At 35.4% G+C, this 18306-nt stretch overlaps 1 protein-coding gene across 1 annotated transcript in view; it reads right to left on the reverse strand.

Annotated features, from left to right (window-relative positions):
* LOC120542129 (matrin-3-like) overlaps positions 1-18306 on the reverse strand; it is a 65865-nt gene that overhangs the window by 45045 nt on the left and 2514 nt on the right. Inside the window, exons 2-5 of the mRNA XM_039774306.1 lie at positions 14139-15100; positions 8799-8860; positions 4036-4062; positions 827-933 (exon numbers count right to left, since the gene is read on the reverse strand). Coding sequence (XP_039630240.1) covers positions 827-933; positions 4036-4062; positions 8799-8860; positions 14139-14963 — 1021 coding nt within the window. The 5' untranslated portion in view covers positions 14964-15100. The remainder of the gene's footprint in view (positions 1-826; positions 934-4035; positions 4063-8798; positions 8861-14138; positions 15101-18306) is intronic.

Below are 18306 nucleotides of genomic sequence, written 5' to 3' on the forward strand. Positions count from 1 at the left end.
GCCCAAATATGTTAAACACTGTTATTAATACATTTTCTAGCAGTCTACTTATGCTTAGTTTTACTCTTAGAGGTCAACTGACAATCTGAGCACCCACTGCTCATCTATATAACTACAGCCACTACGAGTCAATGTTTTACACAAGAGACCACCAAATGAACAAAACATTTCATTAAAGTATAATATTTACCCTTTCTTCCACATTAGACTTATTAACTTAGAATGCATGTTTAATACACACTGAAAAGTAATACTGCTTACTACAGTCATATTTATAACATATTTTAGACCAGAGGTTCTCAAGGTAAATACTGGTCGAGGCATTCCATCTTCCTATCACATTTCAAACATTATGCTATTTACTTGTTTTAACTTTTTTGTCAATCCAAAAATTCCAAACAGGACTTTAAACTTTTTGTAGAATTTTAAAAACCATGTCTGTGTTTTATAGGCAGGGGATAGTTATTTTTGCAGACAATTCTTGGTTCATTTAAGATACCGCTTGATAATGGGCACACATGTGAATTGTAAGCATGAAGTAGCTGCTTAAACATTTACTAGCCTTTTACCTATGTCTAAACCCTGATTTTTTTAAAGTGCCATTACAATTCAGGAAATTAACCAAAGTCAATTAAAAGGATGGAGGGAAATGTTGAATTATAAAATCTATAACAAAAAAGTCTTTCAAATCTTATAAAAGTAAATCACATGACATGAAAAAACAACAGATAACATAAAGGTTCAATTTAAAATGCACCAACAGTATTAAGGTTGAGGATTAGCATCTGTTGCAGTATATTAGGAGAAAAAGATAAGAGGAAATTACCACTACTCCAGTCAGAGCTCACTCCTCTTCTTTGCAACCGATAAGGAGGAGAGTCTACCATCTCTGATCCAAGTCGTGAACTGGATACTAGCCGAAGATCTTCATGGCTAAGTAAGTTTAAAAAAAAAGTATATATATCATGAACAAAAACAAAAGACTTAACAGAATGGGATAGAATTCTTCAACTGAGACTAAGAAAAACAGTTGCTCATTTTTTCAATAATTCTGTTTTTGTAAATTTATTCCTTATGATAAATAACCCACAATTGCTTTTAACTGTTAGTAGCTGGAAGATTTAGCTAAGGTAATACTAAAATTTCTTGATATATACTGCACCTTTTAGTTGGACTGTCTTACAATTTAACATTAATCTATAATTGATAGAGCATTTTCAGAAAATGAATGGATGAGCACTCATAGACTAGTTTATAGCTTACTTTATGAAGAAGATAAACCTAGGCTGAGCAGAGAATAGCCTAGCTACTCTATGCTTTCCTTGTGGGTAGGTTTTGTGGGGCAGTGGTTAACTGGTAAAGGTAAACTGCTAAATTTGGTGGTACTATTATCTACACACAGCACTCAGTATCCTCACCTTATAGTTCACTGCCTTCCTGTGTTACCATGGAACAATACTAAACTTAAAGGATAGTAAATATTTTAAACTTAAATATCTTTGGACTAGGTTAGAGCAGAAAAAAATCATTGGTAAAAAGATGTTAGAACAGAAATATATCTTACTCTACATAGAGTAAAACTAACAAGTATTGCTACATTCTATAGAAATTGTGTCCAACATTGTCGGAACAGAAGAAAATGAAAAGGTTTTGTTTGAGTACTGGATAGTGAACAATTTGATAAACCGTATCTCTCCATTATAAAAAAAAATCCTAGAAGAGAAAGACTAGGTAGACGAGACGTAGACACTTAAAAGACCCACGAGACAAAAGAGATTGGCCATGGAGCGTCTCGCAGGGACCTAAAACATGAGACTTTGTGCCAAGAGATTGACCCAGGACCTTCTCACGGGACGTAGAACATGAGATTCTTGCAAGACACGCCCTACTTACAACCAATATCAAATAAGACCACGGGCAGCAAAACACTTCATGTCAATGCTTTGAGCACACACAGATCCAGGGCTCTCAGCACATATAAAGCGTATAAGGACAATATTTTATAGATAAAACTTCAACGACTAAGCGAAAAAGAAGGAGCAGTACGGAGAAAAGAGACTCAAAAGCCTTGGAGAGAAAAAAATGTAAAAAAGAATAATCTACGTGCAAATTCAGAAAATGAGGAAAGTAATCATCAGCCCGGAACAAGTGGAACTGAAAAGAAAAAAAAAAAAAGCACATCCAATCAGGCTCAGAATTAAAAGACAAAACAGTAAAAGACAAAGTAGAACTTCATAAAGACGTTCAAAAACGTTGGCACTATACAAATGCACAGCAGGTTAGAGATTATGAAAGCAGTGGAATTCAAAAGGCTAAAAAAAACGATGGTGCGATACACATGCAGAGAAAGGTAAAGAATATGAAAGCAGTAAAATTCTAAAGTATTGTAGCGTCCCAGCCAGATTGAAGCCTTTTTTTTTTTTGAGTGACTGTTAGGTTCAATTGAGTGAGGGCGGAGAACAGCACAGAAGACTGACAGTGGGGTATTGATTGATGCGGTAAGGGGGGTGGCCCCAGGACGAGAGATGGGGTTGGAGAGGGTACTAGAAGGTTGCGTTTGGGGTTACGAAGTCGGCGTTCTTTTTCTTGATTAAGTAAAACTTTACTACGTCTTTTCGACCCGAACGCGGAGGTTGCTACAGTATTAAAAAAAAAAAAAAAAGATAGTAAAGATCGTATTAGCACAAACAAAAATAAATTATTACTTGAAAAAACGGAAAATAATCATCATGGACCAGGTGTAATTGAAAAAATAGCAGGACAAAGCGAGGTCAGAAATAAAAGACAAAGAATAGAAAACAAAGTAAAACGTTATAAAGAGGTTAAAAAACATGTGGTCCAAACACATGCAGAGCAGGCTATAGGTAATGTAAACAGTGGAATTCAAATGACAAATAAAACGTTGGCGCAAAACACATGTAGAGCAAGATACACAATATGAAAGCAGAAAAAAACGAAAATGTCAAAATAAAGAAAGTAAACATCGCATTAGCACAAACAGAGAGAAATTATTACTCGGAGAAATAACCTCACATGCATTTATTGGTTACTTTACAAAAAAATGATTAACTTCTGATGATGTAAATCATTTTATCTGAGCTGAAATTCCAAACAGAGAAACCTATCCTAAATTATGGTACAAAGTCATTAAACACATGTCTCATGGACCTAATTTAAAAGATTCGGTATGTTGGGACTTGAAAGAATCGAAGCAAAGCCCCCTAGTATACTAAAAGTACAATAATTACTGCATTTCAATGTGGAAAAGAAGATTCATATTCATATTCAATGAAGTTTTAGATCTTCATCGGTATAAACTTGGATTTTGTTTAGAAATGTATGGATATGGCCACAATTAAAGCATCCCACTCATTTACTCCACTCTCGAGACTAATACTGTTGATTTTAAAGCTTTGTATGTGCAAATGAAATAATACAGGAAAGGGGAAAATACAGAGTTTTCAATCAGCAAGGCATCTTTATAGGCAACTAAGCCTCACTCTATAGGGCCACACTTGCAAATTCAAGACACAACACAAAGATACAGACTCCGAAGCAGAAACACCAGTGACATGACTGGAGGCATTCATGCCAGAGAGGCCTCCAGCATACCCAGTTTACACAAACAGAGGAAACAGATGGACTTAAAATGTATTCAGTAAGCATTTAATAAAATTATGTTTTAATTTAAGAGTTAGTATTGTGTTAAATAAACATTTAAGGAAAAAAAAAGATCTGAACAAAGACATGTCATTGCTGCTTTCTTCAACGTAGCTTCAGATAGGTAAACATACGTACGACACAGTGGTGTAAATTACGGAAAAGCATGCACAATTTTATAAATTTGAACAATCACAGAAAACACATTAATAATGCACACAGCCAAAAGTCTCTCATTAAGAAAATACAAATGTAACCACAATTCCAGGGTCTACAATTAGCATGTAACATGTATTATTAATGTTAATAATTATTTCTTGGTTTCTTCCTTTAAATATTGTATTTTTTAATTTGAAGAAGTATGTAAATACTTACATTCCACTTGGGACCCAATCTGGATATCTAAAAATTAAGCACAATGCAAAACAAAAATGTTAAATCAGTTACAGTTTTCACAAATGAAAAACAGGCATATAATGTGTTAAAAAAAAAAAAAACGCAAACAGCAAAGCATGTATCTAGAGTAACAGAATCACTGTAATGCCGATAAAGATGTGGGAAGTTTAAGAGAAGCCTATGAATCCTTCCAAAATGCAGAAATAATGATAAGCAGTGCAGCCATGCATCCATTTCTCTAACCTCCTCATTCCAATTCTGGAAATTATCCTAAAAAATGGATTGTAGGAAAGTTACAATACCAGAATGTTTGTATTTTACAAATACCAGTGAAATTTTATGGTACACAATATATTTCAACATGATGGCAAAAACAGAAGTCCCATTCAATTGCTTATTGTTAAAGTATCTCCATTTATAGAAGTGAACAATATTGTGCCTTTTTCTGTAAAAAAAATATATAAATACTAACAACAGCAGCAGCTTTAAAACACTGGTATATACAACAAGTAGCTAAACTATAAGCAAACAAGTATTGCCATTCATAAATACCAAAATACAATGCAAACAAGGCTTAAATTATAATGTGTGGCACAGATGGGGATCTCCACAGTGAAACAACAAATGGGGTTTTATAATCTTAGAGTTTATAAAAAATGTTTATATCATGTACTACCTGACTTACCCTTGGCATGTGTACAATCTAAATTTATTCTCTGACATTCTCTGCCCAGTAACTGAAAATTACTGTTTAAAATATACACTAAATATAAAAATTAGAATATTTAGAACATAAATAATTAAATTAAAAGATACTTCCAGGTATTTCCATTTAAACCACCTATTTTAAGCTGTTTTTGTAACAACTTGCTTTTAAAGGCTGGTTTGTCAGTGAACCAATCCGTTAGGTTTGTAATATTTGCTATTGGAAGATTTACATTTGCATCATTAGCAACTTAAAAAAATATCACTAAAGACTAATATTTAATGGATTAGTCCAACTGATTCATATCTCAAATGTCAGAAACTCCCAGTGCTTTTTTTTTTTTTAATTATTTTATTTTTTTTTTTATCACTAGGGGGCTTTGCCCCCTGCTCACTTCGCTCGGCAACCCCCATTTTTGTTTTTCCGGATACACACTTAAGATTTTTTTTTTCTTTGAATTGTTGCTATTTCATTAGTTTCACTTTTATTACAGAACTTTTGTAAAATCAATATTTGGAATCTTTCGAGTCCCAATGTGCTGAATCTTTTTAATGAGGTCAGTGAGACATGTGTTTAATGACTTTGAACCATAATTTAGGATAGGTCTCTGTTTGGAATTTCAGCACAGACAAAATGATCTACATCATCAGCAGTTAATAATTTGTTTTGCAAAGTAACCAATAAATGCATGTGAGGTAAACTTCGTTTTTGAAATTCTCTTTGACTTAAACTTGAAAGCCTTACAATATTTACATACTTCTGACATATCACCTTTGTCCAAATATTCAGTCTCTATTCGCCTTTTCATTATTTCTCTGAGTAATAATTTATTTTTCTTTGCGCTAATGCAATCTTTACTTTGTTTTGACACTTTCGTTTTTTTCTGCTTTCATATTCTGTATCTTGCTCTGCATGTGTGTCTACGAGTCTTTTGAATTCCAGTTTTCATTATCTCTAACCTGCTCTGCATGTGTTTGGCCCCTTGTTTTTTAAGCTCTTTATGACATTTTACTTTGTTTTCTACTCTGTCATTTATTTCTGACCTCGCTTTATCCTGCTTTTGTGTTTCAATTACACCTGATCTGTTGTGATTACTTTCCCTTTTTCGTGTAATAATTTCAATTTGCTTGCACTACTACAATCTTTACTTTTTTTTTATACTTTCTAATTTTCCTCCTTTCATATTCTTTAACTTTCTCCACATATGTATCGCGTAAACTTTTTTTTTTTTTTTTGAGCCTTTCAAATTCCACTACTTTATTTTTATATTTGGTTCATCAATATGGTAGTTGATGTTAATGGCCATCACAGTAGCTGTGAACAAGTGGCTGCCATTATGGCTACTCTTTAAGGAAAAGGTGAATGAACATTGCTCTAAAAAAAGAAAAAAAGGGACAAAAGGACTTTTTGAACATTTCGTTTAAATATAAGTTCAGGATGACTACACCGTGAATGTGTAAATAATTTACGAAGTATACATGTATGCATGATGTCACTAGCCAATCAGTACTCCATTTAGATCTATAACTCAAAGTATTTTCACTGAGGAGTCAATTAGAGGACCATAAAGAGTATATTATGAAAAAATAGTTTGGTATTCAACATAAGAATTATTGTACATATACTTATTCACTGCTGGATTAAGCATGTTATGCTATTCACTATGTAGCATAGATCAGGTAATGGCATGGACATCCCTCCAACCACTGTTAAATTTCCTTTACTGGCAGAAGCAGAGACTTACGGTGCAGTGTACATATGCGACTTTTATATATTTTCTCCCAAAACAAGTAAGTTATATGTCAATTTGCTGATTGCACATTTGAAGCAAAACCTGTCCAGGTCCAATCTGCTACCAATAAACCAGTGCATCTCTAATAAAAATATTAATAAGGAACCAAAACATGCCATTAAATCACCAAGAAATAAAGAAACAACATGGGACAAAATAAAGAAAACAACACTAAATGATGAAATATCTAAACAGGCCCTTATCAAAGTTCTGGTGAATAAGCTAAAAACTAAAGCTTTACAAACTCCTAAAGACTCACTTTGCTAACCTAGCTCTACACGACCTGAATTTACTGCCCCTCTTAACCAACTAGGACCTAAAGAGCACAAAGGAAACGTAACTGTGCTGGAAAAGAATGCTCCCAAGCATATAAAACAAAGGGTTTTTAAATTCTAAACTGTTTTAATTTGGGAAAATGGTTCAAGGGATTAAAACATAAGTAGGCAAGAATCAGAGAGAGAAGGTCTGATACTTCAATAAAATTTACTTATTCAATTATAACATTTAAATGCATATAATGCAGTATAATGCAGTAGCGATAGATTATAGAAAAAAATATATGCTTACAGTAATATATTTAAAGAAACAAACTTATGCTTACAGTAATAAAAACAAACTTATGCTTACAGTATATCAAAAGAAACAAACTTATGCTTACAGTATTATCAAAAGAAACAAAGCTATCATCCTAGACCAGTAGACTGAGGGAGCCCGCATGTTAGTCTCATCAGAGGATCAACTCGTGCCTGGTCCCAAATACCAAACAGGTGTGCACATTCCCCACGACTGAGCTTCCAAAGAAACTGAGGGCGGAACCTTCCTTTATATACTAATTGAGTGTCCTTGCCCCAAAAGCGGCTTACGTGCAGGCAGTGTATACAGAAGTGATCAGTTTCAGTACACACCCCTTCCCACGAGACACAGTATTGTTTTTATTCTACTTGGCCCTGACTGAAGCAGTGCCTAGTACTAGAAGACACAGTAATATGCTTACATGTGAAAAAAGCCTCTCAAAGTGAAAAACAACTCCTTACATAGCCTTGGCTGTATCTTTAGAACATTCCCGGCTGTTTTTCCCAAAACATTAGTCTTTGCAGCTGGCTTTGCGCTGGAGCTCTCCTGATTCCCTTCCTCTCTTTAAAAATCCTTCCATTACATAAACGTAAGGTCCAAAATCTTTTACCATAATTATTTTATCCCTGCTGTGTTTTTCTGTATGTTGGTCACGCCACCTTTTGAATTCCCACATATGGTAAAGACAGCTTACTTCAATACTAATTAAATAGCTGCAAGATGTTGCCGACAGTTTAAATTCTTTCCCCTCTCTTGTATCTCTACCACTTTACTTCCCATTTGGGACTACACAGAGCCCACTGCAAATGAACAGAACATATAACAATGGCAGTATTTGTACATTTTACCAGTTTAAATAAGAGTGTTAGGGAAATGTATGTAAATAGGACAAAGAAACATTTTCTGTCTAAAATAAGGAATCTTTTAAAACAAACTGATGGTGACAAAATAACTTGTAAGCTGTCACCAAAGTAAAACAAGCCAGTAATTTCAAACAAGATGATTACTTTATCTGTGATCTTATGTACTGTACATAAGCTGTCAAAGGACAAACAATTATCCAGGTAATTACTGAAACCGCTCCATTTAAAGTACTGCCTCGACACATCAGTAAATGAGACACATGGTATAGGCTTGGGTTTTCATAATGCCACCAAGATGACAAAGATACTAAAGATAAAATATCTTTATAAAAGAAGGACAGGTTGTTTAGGAGTGCCCATATTTCTTTGATTAAGGAAAATACAATGTCTAGACACATTATATATAGATTGGTTGTAGGCTCAAAGATGCAAACAAACAAAATTTTGATTGCAAACATTTATCCTAGAAATACATTCTGCTTGCTTTTAGGGTGCAACTTACAATATTTCAAAGGATGCTGAATATGCGGACTGATAGTGTCGCACAAGATAAATGCAAACATTTTTATTACTTAATCTTCTTGGGTTTGCAGGGTAAAGCATCCCAATCTCAAATAAAGGCAGATGACACTGCTCAAATTAGTTTTTAGCTTAAGGTGAAAACAAAGTATTAAATTATTTTACTTCAGTGTCAGCATGAAACCATGTATTGGTGTGACAGTGTAATGTAATCAGTAGCATGCATAGAACAGATACATCATAAGATGTGACATGACATGCATCGTAAAAAATATATATCAGTACTTACTGATCAATAAGAATCTGACATGACTTGGCATGACCCGCTCCACCAATGTGCCAGTCCCAGTCCTAGAAAAACATCAATTCCAGTTGAATTAAAATTGCGTGTCCATATCTCTGTGCTCAAATAATTAATTTCCCTTCTACGTGTCATGTTTTCAACTGATTTTAATTACTATTACTTCAAACAAATTTCCTCTAATTGGAACAAACTGGTAGTGGGGAAAAAAAAACAAAAATGTAGCTCTTAAAGCCTTAAAGTTTTGGTTTTACTTAAGATGCCTAAGTAACATTTATTATAAAATTTCACCAAAAGAACTGTGACAATTTGATACATACAACATTTACATAAATATTAATTTTGGAAAAACATGATTCATTGTTGACTCATGTAATAATCATTGGCTAACCCAAGTAAAGTAACAGAAGACCAAAGTCAAACTTTAATTATTAAGTGATTTATGAAACAAACACAAGAATAACAAAACATGCCAGGCAAGGGGGCAAAAAGGCAACCCAACAAGTCCAGTTCTGATCCATTCTGCTGACAGCAGTCAATCAGTAGTGATGTCACGCTGGCCTCGCCTTTTGGTGCTCCAAACATAAAACACAATGACACGAACCATAAAACTATACTATATAAGTTGTACATAGTGCATGCATAACACAATAATAATTAAACAAAACAATATTTAAAAAAATGCAAAATTACAAAGAGCACAAGAAAAAGAACAAAATTGAGGACAAAAATATCCCCAAGCCAGGGAACAAACCCTGGATGAAATGTAACAGACCAGTGTACATGCTGCTGCTTAAGTAATAATTGTGATTATTGCATTATTTCTACGTTGCATAAATTTCAATTAAGACTGCTACATCAAATGCAGTGAGCAGCATAAGCTTTCTTTTTCCTAACCACTGCTTATCATCAAGCACCTGTAATAAAGAAGCATTAATAAGTCATTCATCATTCGATGCATGTCATGAAACACTGCAAACACAAGCAGACAATACAGTTTAAATGACATTTCAAGACACTGTAAATATAATTTCTAAATATTCTCCCTTAAGTATTCCTTGTAACACTGGCAAAGACAATTAACTTGTCAAAAATAAATACTTGGTAGAGATGTAGCTGTGTTGTATGCTATGACCCACTTGTTTAGCATAGAAACAGAAGGGTGTCAGGTATTACCTGCACATTACTTGAAATGTTGCAAATACATTTCCCTCCAAAAGGGTAGCAGTTAAATCAATTTGGTTTTGATTACCGTAGATCCCGTTATATAAGCCGAGAATTTCGTCCTAGATTTTTGGCTTGGAGTTTGGGGGTCAGTTTATACAACGAGTATCGTTTCAGATTCAAGATTTCCAGCGCAATGCCGGTTTTGCTGATGAATACAGAAGTAAATAATGACGAAACCACAGAGCCATCTTTCAGATGAAGTAACTTTAAATTAAATAAAGAATTTATTCAAAAAAGTGTTTTATTTGTTGATTTTATTAATAAAATTTATAATAAATTATTGGGAAGTTTAAAATTAAATTTTTTGTTTTGATTTACGATCAACATCTTGCGTTACGAAACGGATGCGGTCACGTGTATCCGCTTGCGCGATTGTAAACAACCTAGAGCGTTAGTAGCGTCAGTCGGAGCCCAGATACATGTGTTTGTGAATGTAATTTCCGTCATTGCAGTGATTTACCTACTGTATATATATATATATATAATTCATTAAGACCATGCAAGCAAGACACATAATTGCTAAGGAAGGAAGAGAAGGTAAAAGTAAGCGATTGCAATCGAAACGAAAATGGACATTGTGTAGAAATATCTCCTCCCTTACTGCAGCCCAAAGATGTCAAATTAAATGGCGAGTACAGTATGAAATGGTTTCTAGAATAGAATGCCTTTTATTGTCACTATACGCATCTACAATGAGATTAAAAGCAGCTCCTTCAGTGCAGAAAAAAGTTCTGTATAGGGCTTGTATGGTTGTTTTTAGCTTTAGCATAACGCCGGATCTGCGGCCCCGCTTCTGCTTTCTTTCCCTCCTCCGTCTGTGTTGTCTCCTAGACCCGACAACACCCACGGAGAGCCCGCTGGTCTCGCTATGTTGTCTGGGATGTTGTGCTTGTGATGAAAAACACTCGAAACAGATGTCTGGCTCTGGACACCGATGTCTATAAGGTTCTGAATGGTGTAGCAGATGTTCGCCAAACCGATCGTGCACAAACAAGGACAAAAAAAAAGTACAAAAACAACAAAAAAGTGCACTGAAAAGGAGAGCCCTGAGCCGCTGCGACCATGCGTGCCGCCATGCTCCTAGCTTAATCGAAGTAGGCTTGGCACTTTTTATAACTTTTTGGTTAGTACATTAGAAAAACGATTGGTGTTTTGGTAAATTATGCACATTATATTGTATATCAAAAATGCCAGCAGTCTCAAATTCTCACCGATAAACATTATAAATATACCCGAAGAGACACTGTTAAGGAAATTTAGAAAATTTTGCTTGGAGAAGGGGGTCGGCTTAAATACCGTTTATCGGCAAATACATATAATTTAGTAGGTAGAGAAGGGGTTCGGCTAATATACCGGGTCGGCCTGTATTCCGGGATCTACGGTACCTAAGTGCAATAAGCATGACAACATAATATTGCTAATATGTGCTTGAAATAAATAAAGCAACCTTGTCTACCATGACATTGAATTAAAAAAAATAATAAATTAAAAACGAAGAAGAAAATACAATAAACTGCTTAACAAATTATTATTTTATGACAAATTTCAATGTTGTCCCATTTTCACACACAGGGTTTAAAAACAACATAAAAATCCAAAAAAATAATAAATAAATCATTAACCTCCTTAGCGTTAGACATGAGCATCTCTTGAGCAATTGCATAGGCGAGTCTTGCATAAGCATCAGACCAGAGGACTACTCAGGCTGTAAAAGTGCCAACAGTATTACTGCCAAGCATTGCTCGGTAAACAATATTGGCATGTTTTGCGTAAGTGACCGGCCTGTGTGTTACCCGGGCAACAGTGCAGACACGTCTTCTCCTAGACTCATAATGGTGTCTTGTAAGATAATTTTACAGCAGCCCAGGTGTTGCACACTCTTGACATTTACAGTATACGAGCAATGATGATGAATTGACTCTGTCTTCAGGCAGTAAAACTGAAAAGGACAGTGAAATCAAACGTGATTCTGACAAATCAGGAAGTGACACTTGTGTCAATTGCATACGTGCAGCATGCTGTTCAAAAGTTGATCAGTCTGGAAAAAAAATCCGCAAGGAATCACGTTACTACTGTCCCGACTGTGACGTTGGATTGTGTATTTCACCGTGCTTCAAGATATACCACACACATAATTGACTGTATATAGCATTATATTTATTATTATTCATTATTGTTATTTGTATCACTTCTAAATTTGTACTTTTACTGTTTTGCACGTTTTACAATAGAAAGATCACATTTAATAAATTTGTACTTCTCAAGCCAAAAAATGCAATGCTTTTTACATTTTTTCCAAGAAAAAAATAGCGCTAAGGAGGTTAAAGAGCACCAGCACCTAAACAAACAGCCAGTAATAAAGATCTGCAAGTCAGTTTCAGAAACAGCCATGTACATTCAAACATCAGTATGCTCATATTCCACAAAGTATTGCTATTTGCACATGTAAAGAGAAAAAGTTACCACCCAGTATTACAAATTAACAATTTTTTTTTTAAAAAGCCAGATCAAAGCAAGTCAAAACATCTAATTATTCTGAAATGTACAAATCAGTTTACTGAACATACTAAATCCAAGGTCAACAAGATAATAGGACATGGCATACAGATACTGGAATAAACTTAAAATATTACAGCAAGAGTACAGAACACGGGTGGGTGTTAAATTTTATTGCCACATTTTCTTTATACACCAACAACACAGGTACCTCTCTGCTCATTAGAAGTGTTTATCTGCAGAGCACAGTGCAGCATAGCCACTAACTTGTAGACAGAATGGAAGCTGTTTGCTCAAGGCCACAATAAGATCCACACAGTACTTGGACTGGTCATAATATCAATATTACAACATAAACTAGTTTTATTTGTAAATATTTATGCTACAGCTCCCAAGTAGTGAGTATCATTGTGATGTTCATTTTCTGACCAAAAAGTAGGGGTGCAGCTTCAACTTACACTTACCACTAATGAGTTAACATTTTAAATTTTCCACTTTAAAGTCAAAAAGAAAGACTACAAAACATTTATCAGTATTTATGAATTGTGACCATAACAATTCAGGTACAGCAAAACCACCACTTAAGATGTTCAGTTGTACAGATACCCCTTTTACCAAGTTCACAGTTAAAACTTGCTACTCTGTCTGTGAATTTGTGATGTGGAATAAAAATAAAAGTCTTACTTAGTGCAAGACTATGAGATGTATGCAGAAGGTGTAAATCAACTATGAATGGGGTCCCAATCCATCACCGGGAATGCAACAATATCTAGCCGATACTCACTAAAACAGGGCAAATTTACAGATACAGGGGCAAGACGGAAACAAATTGAAATGTTACTTTGCAATACCGATTGGGCATCAGTTTGATCATTTTTTCCCGCAAGGTTTGTTTAATTAAAAAATAAATAAAAAAAAGAAATGTACGTACCATGTTTGGCTGGACATCTAGCCGTTTTAAACACAACAGTTTCAGCAGATTCTCAACAAGAAATATATTGCACATTTTTAGCTTAATGACTAAATCACTTATGAGTACATTTCAATTTTATTATTTAGTTATTTTATTGTAGAATATTGTTTTTGTAATCAGAAACAAGTGAGGCTTAGTTTCAGTTTGCCAGCAGGTTACATAAGTAAATGTACCTATCAGAAGATGCACAGGACTGCTCAAAAAGATAACAATACTCCGCATTATCAGCCTTTATTTGGGTGTAATCTAGTAGCACTAAATTAGAGTCTGTAAAGGAAGAACACCTTCATGATGCCAAACATTTTTACATTACTATTTTAATCACAGATCACTGAAAATGAAACTTAACGACACATAGCAATGTGATATCGCTGTTTTTGTAAATCAAATTATAAAAATATTCATCACTATCATTAGTTATTTATTACCCCTGATATGCAACCTCACATTGTCATATACAACATTATTAAAGCTACATTAAAATCATAAGACAACTAAGCTTGATGAAGAACAGCATTCTGGGAACTTGATTTAAAATCCGATTTGGAAAGAAAATATGTAGTAACAGTCATACTGCATAAAATGCAATGGAAACCTAATTACAAACTTTTGCAACATTAAAGGTTACTCACCTTAACTAAAAAAATATCACAGTCACAAATGGTGCACACGTGAGGGAAAGACCCAGGTAATACACCATAGTAATCCTCAATCTTGTAAGAGGGTGGAAGTCCCTTCCTTTTCTCCAATTTGGACCAAACTTGCCCACTAGATGACCCCAGTCGATCATATTCAGACCTGTGGTATCCACGATGTTGCTCAGAATAAGGTACCCTACCACTGCTTCTCACTCTGTCATCATAATTAAGTCTCTCATAAGAGCCAGATAACTTCTCCCTTGGTCTGTAGTGACTGTATCTTCCAGACTGCCGGAGACCAACGGAGTCATCAGAGTTATCTGTTCTACTGCGTTTAACTTCCCAATTACCCCTGGAACCTCGATGTGTTCTTTCCTGCACAGGAGAATGAATTTCTCGTATTCTCTGTGATAGCTGCTCCATCTCTCCTTTTTGTGACTTCATCTGCAATAAAATTCGGGAAATCATTTCAACACTGCGATTCTTCTCGGGGATTTTAGCTAGTTCATCAAAATCTTCTGATGACAGCCCAAGACTGGCAAAGACACTTGCAGCTTTGTCGGAACTTCCATGGCTTGGTTCAGAGGAGATCTGATTGGTACCATCAAGGCCGGAAGATTCTGGAGCACTATGGGATGTAGTGGGAAAGCAATCACTGGGGGACTTTTGTTTGCCTACATCTGAACTAATTTCCAAATCCGAACTCTCAATATGGCTGCTCCCATGGGCACCATCGGGGTTAATGGTGGTCATTTCAGTAGATTCCAGAAGGCTCAGATCTTCAGTCTCAGAAGCTTCTAATGAGGCTTCCTGAGACATTATAAAAAACCAAAAATTGCTTGTTCAGTGATAAAAACTGGAAGATTATAACACATCTAATGATGACTAGTACAATGTAGAGACAAACTTGAATTCAATACTGGTGGCCTCCACTTATGGCAATTAGTGAAGTAACTCTGCAAAAACAAAATAATTAAGCATTATAAAAACCAACTTATTAATTATGAAAACAAAAAGACTGAGCTAAACAAAATACAGAGCAAAAAACTGACCAAATGACTCGACACTGAAAGAAAATAAAAAGCTAAAATAGCTGTTCTTTGCTCAGGATCCAAGTTCCACAAGGTAGCAAAGGCCAATGATTAATTTGTATATTGTGAACAGTGTAGCGACAGAACAGACACACACACTACACACCACCACAGCCACTTGGCTCCGTGCGTCTGAAGAAGTGCTTCTGTCTGCTATCTTTCTGTCACAGTAGCACTGAGGGACAGTGGTGTCTTGGGAGCATCTTCTGATCTTTTTTTTTTTTTTCAGGAATGTACAAAAATAATATCCTTAAGCTCCTGATATTTTTATCCTATTTGATTCAGTCTCTGATCACAGCGTGAAAAGGCCAAAGGAGAGCCACTCTTTGAATGTTTATATATTGTACAGATAATCGTGCAACTTCAAGAGGTCAAACCCACTCTTTGATTCTTATCTGAATAATCCAAGTTAAGACTGTGCACAAAAAATCACAGAGGGGGCTATGACGCCGATTTCTGCAAATTTCAATATGACTTTTATATCATTATATGGCGTAGTAAAAGCAAACAGAGTTTAGTTAAGCACTGCAGTCTATGCATACACTATGTGTTAACCACTCCAGCTATACTCTGGCAGGGCATGTTTGCATTTAAAATTAGATGGTAAAAACTTCATTTAGTTTTTTATTTAAACATGCATTCAGAAAAAGGATGCCTTGCAGCCTGTCTGCACTTCTAATGGGGTTGTTAGGCACATCTACCGATTCGGGCGTTTTCAGTACTTAAATATGCTATCACCTCTCATAAAGACAGTCCTTTTCACCTCCTTTTGACTGGCTAGGATACATCGTTTACTTCAAATGTATATTTCACTATTGATATTGTTATAAACATTGCTGCCATATCTTTCAATCTTACATCGACTCCTACAGTATTGACGTAATTGAGGGATTTCTGTTTTGGGAATTTCGGACAAGAGATGCTCAGCCTGTACAATACAATGTTTTAATGTACTTAATGTTTTAAAACTAAAAAAATAAATTCTTGTATTGTGAATAAAGTATTAAAATAACACACAGTAGGGGCCCACAGAATTTCCTACTCCCTTTAATACTGTTTTGTTTTTTTCAGAAGTGTAACATAAACAACTAACAAGGCCGCATTTGGTGCAAACCAGGACGCAGAACATTTTGTAAGTTTGAGAATGTTACATATATTACAAATTGGAAATTTCAGCACCACCATTTCAGATCGTTTTTAATATTGTAATCTACAATGGGTATAGAAAAGAATCATCCCCTTTGAAATATTCCCATTTTTTCGCTTTACAGCCTTAAATGAAAACACACAAACCAATATTTCTTCCCAGCTTTATTTACTCAATGCAATCTATAACATCCAAGTGAAAGATATCACAGCTACAGTTCAGAACAATTAAAACAAACAAAAAAAAAAAAATCAAAAACAAGACATACTGAGATTAATAAAGGATCACCCCCAATGTCAATATTTTGTTGAACCACCTTTTGCCTTAATGACAGCCTGGAGTCTATTGAGATACTTCTCTATCAGCTTTGCATATCTAGATTGAGAATATTTGTCCACTCTTCTTTACAGAACTGTTCAAGTTCAGTCAAATTGGATAGTGAGTATTGGTGGACTGCTATCTTCAAATCTTTCAACAGATTTGCAATGGGATTTAGGTCTGGGCTCTGACTGGGGCACAGGAGGACATTCACTTTTTTTTCCTTCACCCACTGTGTGGTCAATTTTGCTGTGTGCTTCAGGTCTTTGTCATGTTGAAAGGTGAACATTCTGCCCATCTTCAACTTTCTGGCAGGGGGTAGCAGGTTTTCCTCAAGAATTTGACAATATTTTGCCCCATCCATTTTTCTATCTACCCTAACGTGTGCCCCAGGCCCTGTGGCAGAGAAACACCCCCCACAACAGGATGCTGCCACCTCCATGCTTTACTGTAGGTAAGATGTGTTGTGGACGGTGAGCTGCATTGGATTTCCGCCAGGTGTACTGTTTGGTATTGAGGCCAAATAGTTTGATTTTGGTCTCATCTGACCACAAGACCTTTTTCCACTTGGCATCAGAATCTTCAAGGTGCATTGGCAAAGCTCAAACGAGCCTTAATGTGGCCTTTCTTGAGAAGTGACTTTTCGTTGCAACCCTCCTGAAACAAGCCACAATTATGGAACACTTGTGAAATTGTTGTCACATGCACACAATGACCACTCTTTGCCATAAAATCCTGTAACTCCTTCAAAGTGGCCATTGGCCTCTTGGTAGTCTCCTCTTACCAGTTTCCTTCTTGCTCTTCCATCCAGATCCAGGGAGGGTCCTAGTAGTACCAAACACTTGCCGCTTCTTTATTATGGACTTTACTGTGTTCCTTGGGATTGATAAAGCCTTTGAGATTTTTTGTATCCATCTTCTGCCTGCCTTATGTCTGTCTACAACTCCATCCCTCAGATCTTTTAGTCGGTTGTTTGCTGTTAGCTGCACTACCAAGCAAGGGAATGAATGCTCCAGGAAGAGCTGTTCTCATGCTTCACTAATCACACTGATTACAACTGATCACAGGGGGAAGCCAGTAACCATGGTCTGCAATGGAAATGGTGGGCACTTGCACCTGATTAGAGTTTAAGAGGGGGGTGATCCTTTATTAATCTCAGTATTTCTTGTTTTTTATTTATTTTTTTTTTAATTCTGAACTGTAGCTGTGATTATCTTTCACTTGGATGTTATAGATTGCATTGAGTAAGTAAAGCTGGAAAAAATATTGGTTTGTGTGTTCTCATTTAAGGCTGTAATGCAAAAAAAAAAAAAAGGGAATATTTCGAAGGGGGCAATTCTTTTCTATACCCACTGTATATTGAAACACACGCGCCGCCTATAACTTCTATTTTGAAACAACAGAAAAACAAATAAAAGAAATATATGTATATATGATAATATGAAGACGTTCCTAGACCCCCTCACACTTAATAAAGAACGTAAAATAAATCTTTCTGGAATGCTAAACATCTTTAAAGTGTTTACTTCTCCAGAATCAGGCATCTTGCATGGAAAAAAAATGCTTGTATCTTTTTTGTTTACCTGGAAATTTTTAGTTCAGTGTT

This window comes from Polypterus senegalus, chromosome 13 (genome assembly GCF_016835505.1).
Source record: "Polypterus senegalus isolate Bchr_013 chromosome 13, ASM1683550v1, whole genome shotgun sequence".
In the NCBI taxonomy this organism is placed as follows: domain Eukaryota; kingdom Metazoa; phylum Chordata; class Cladistia; order Polypteriformes; family Polypteridae; genus Polypterus; species Polypterus senegalus.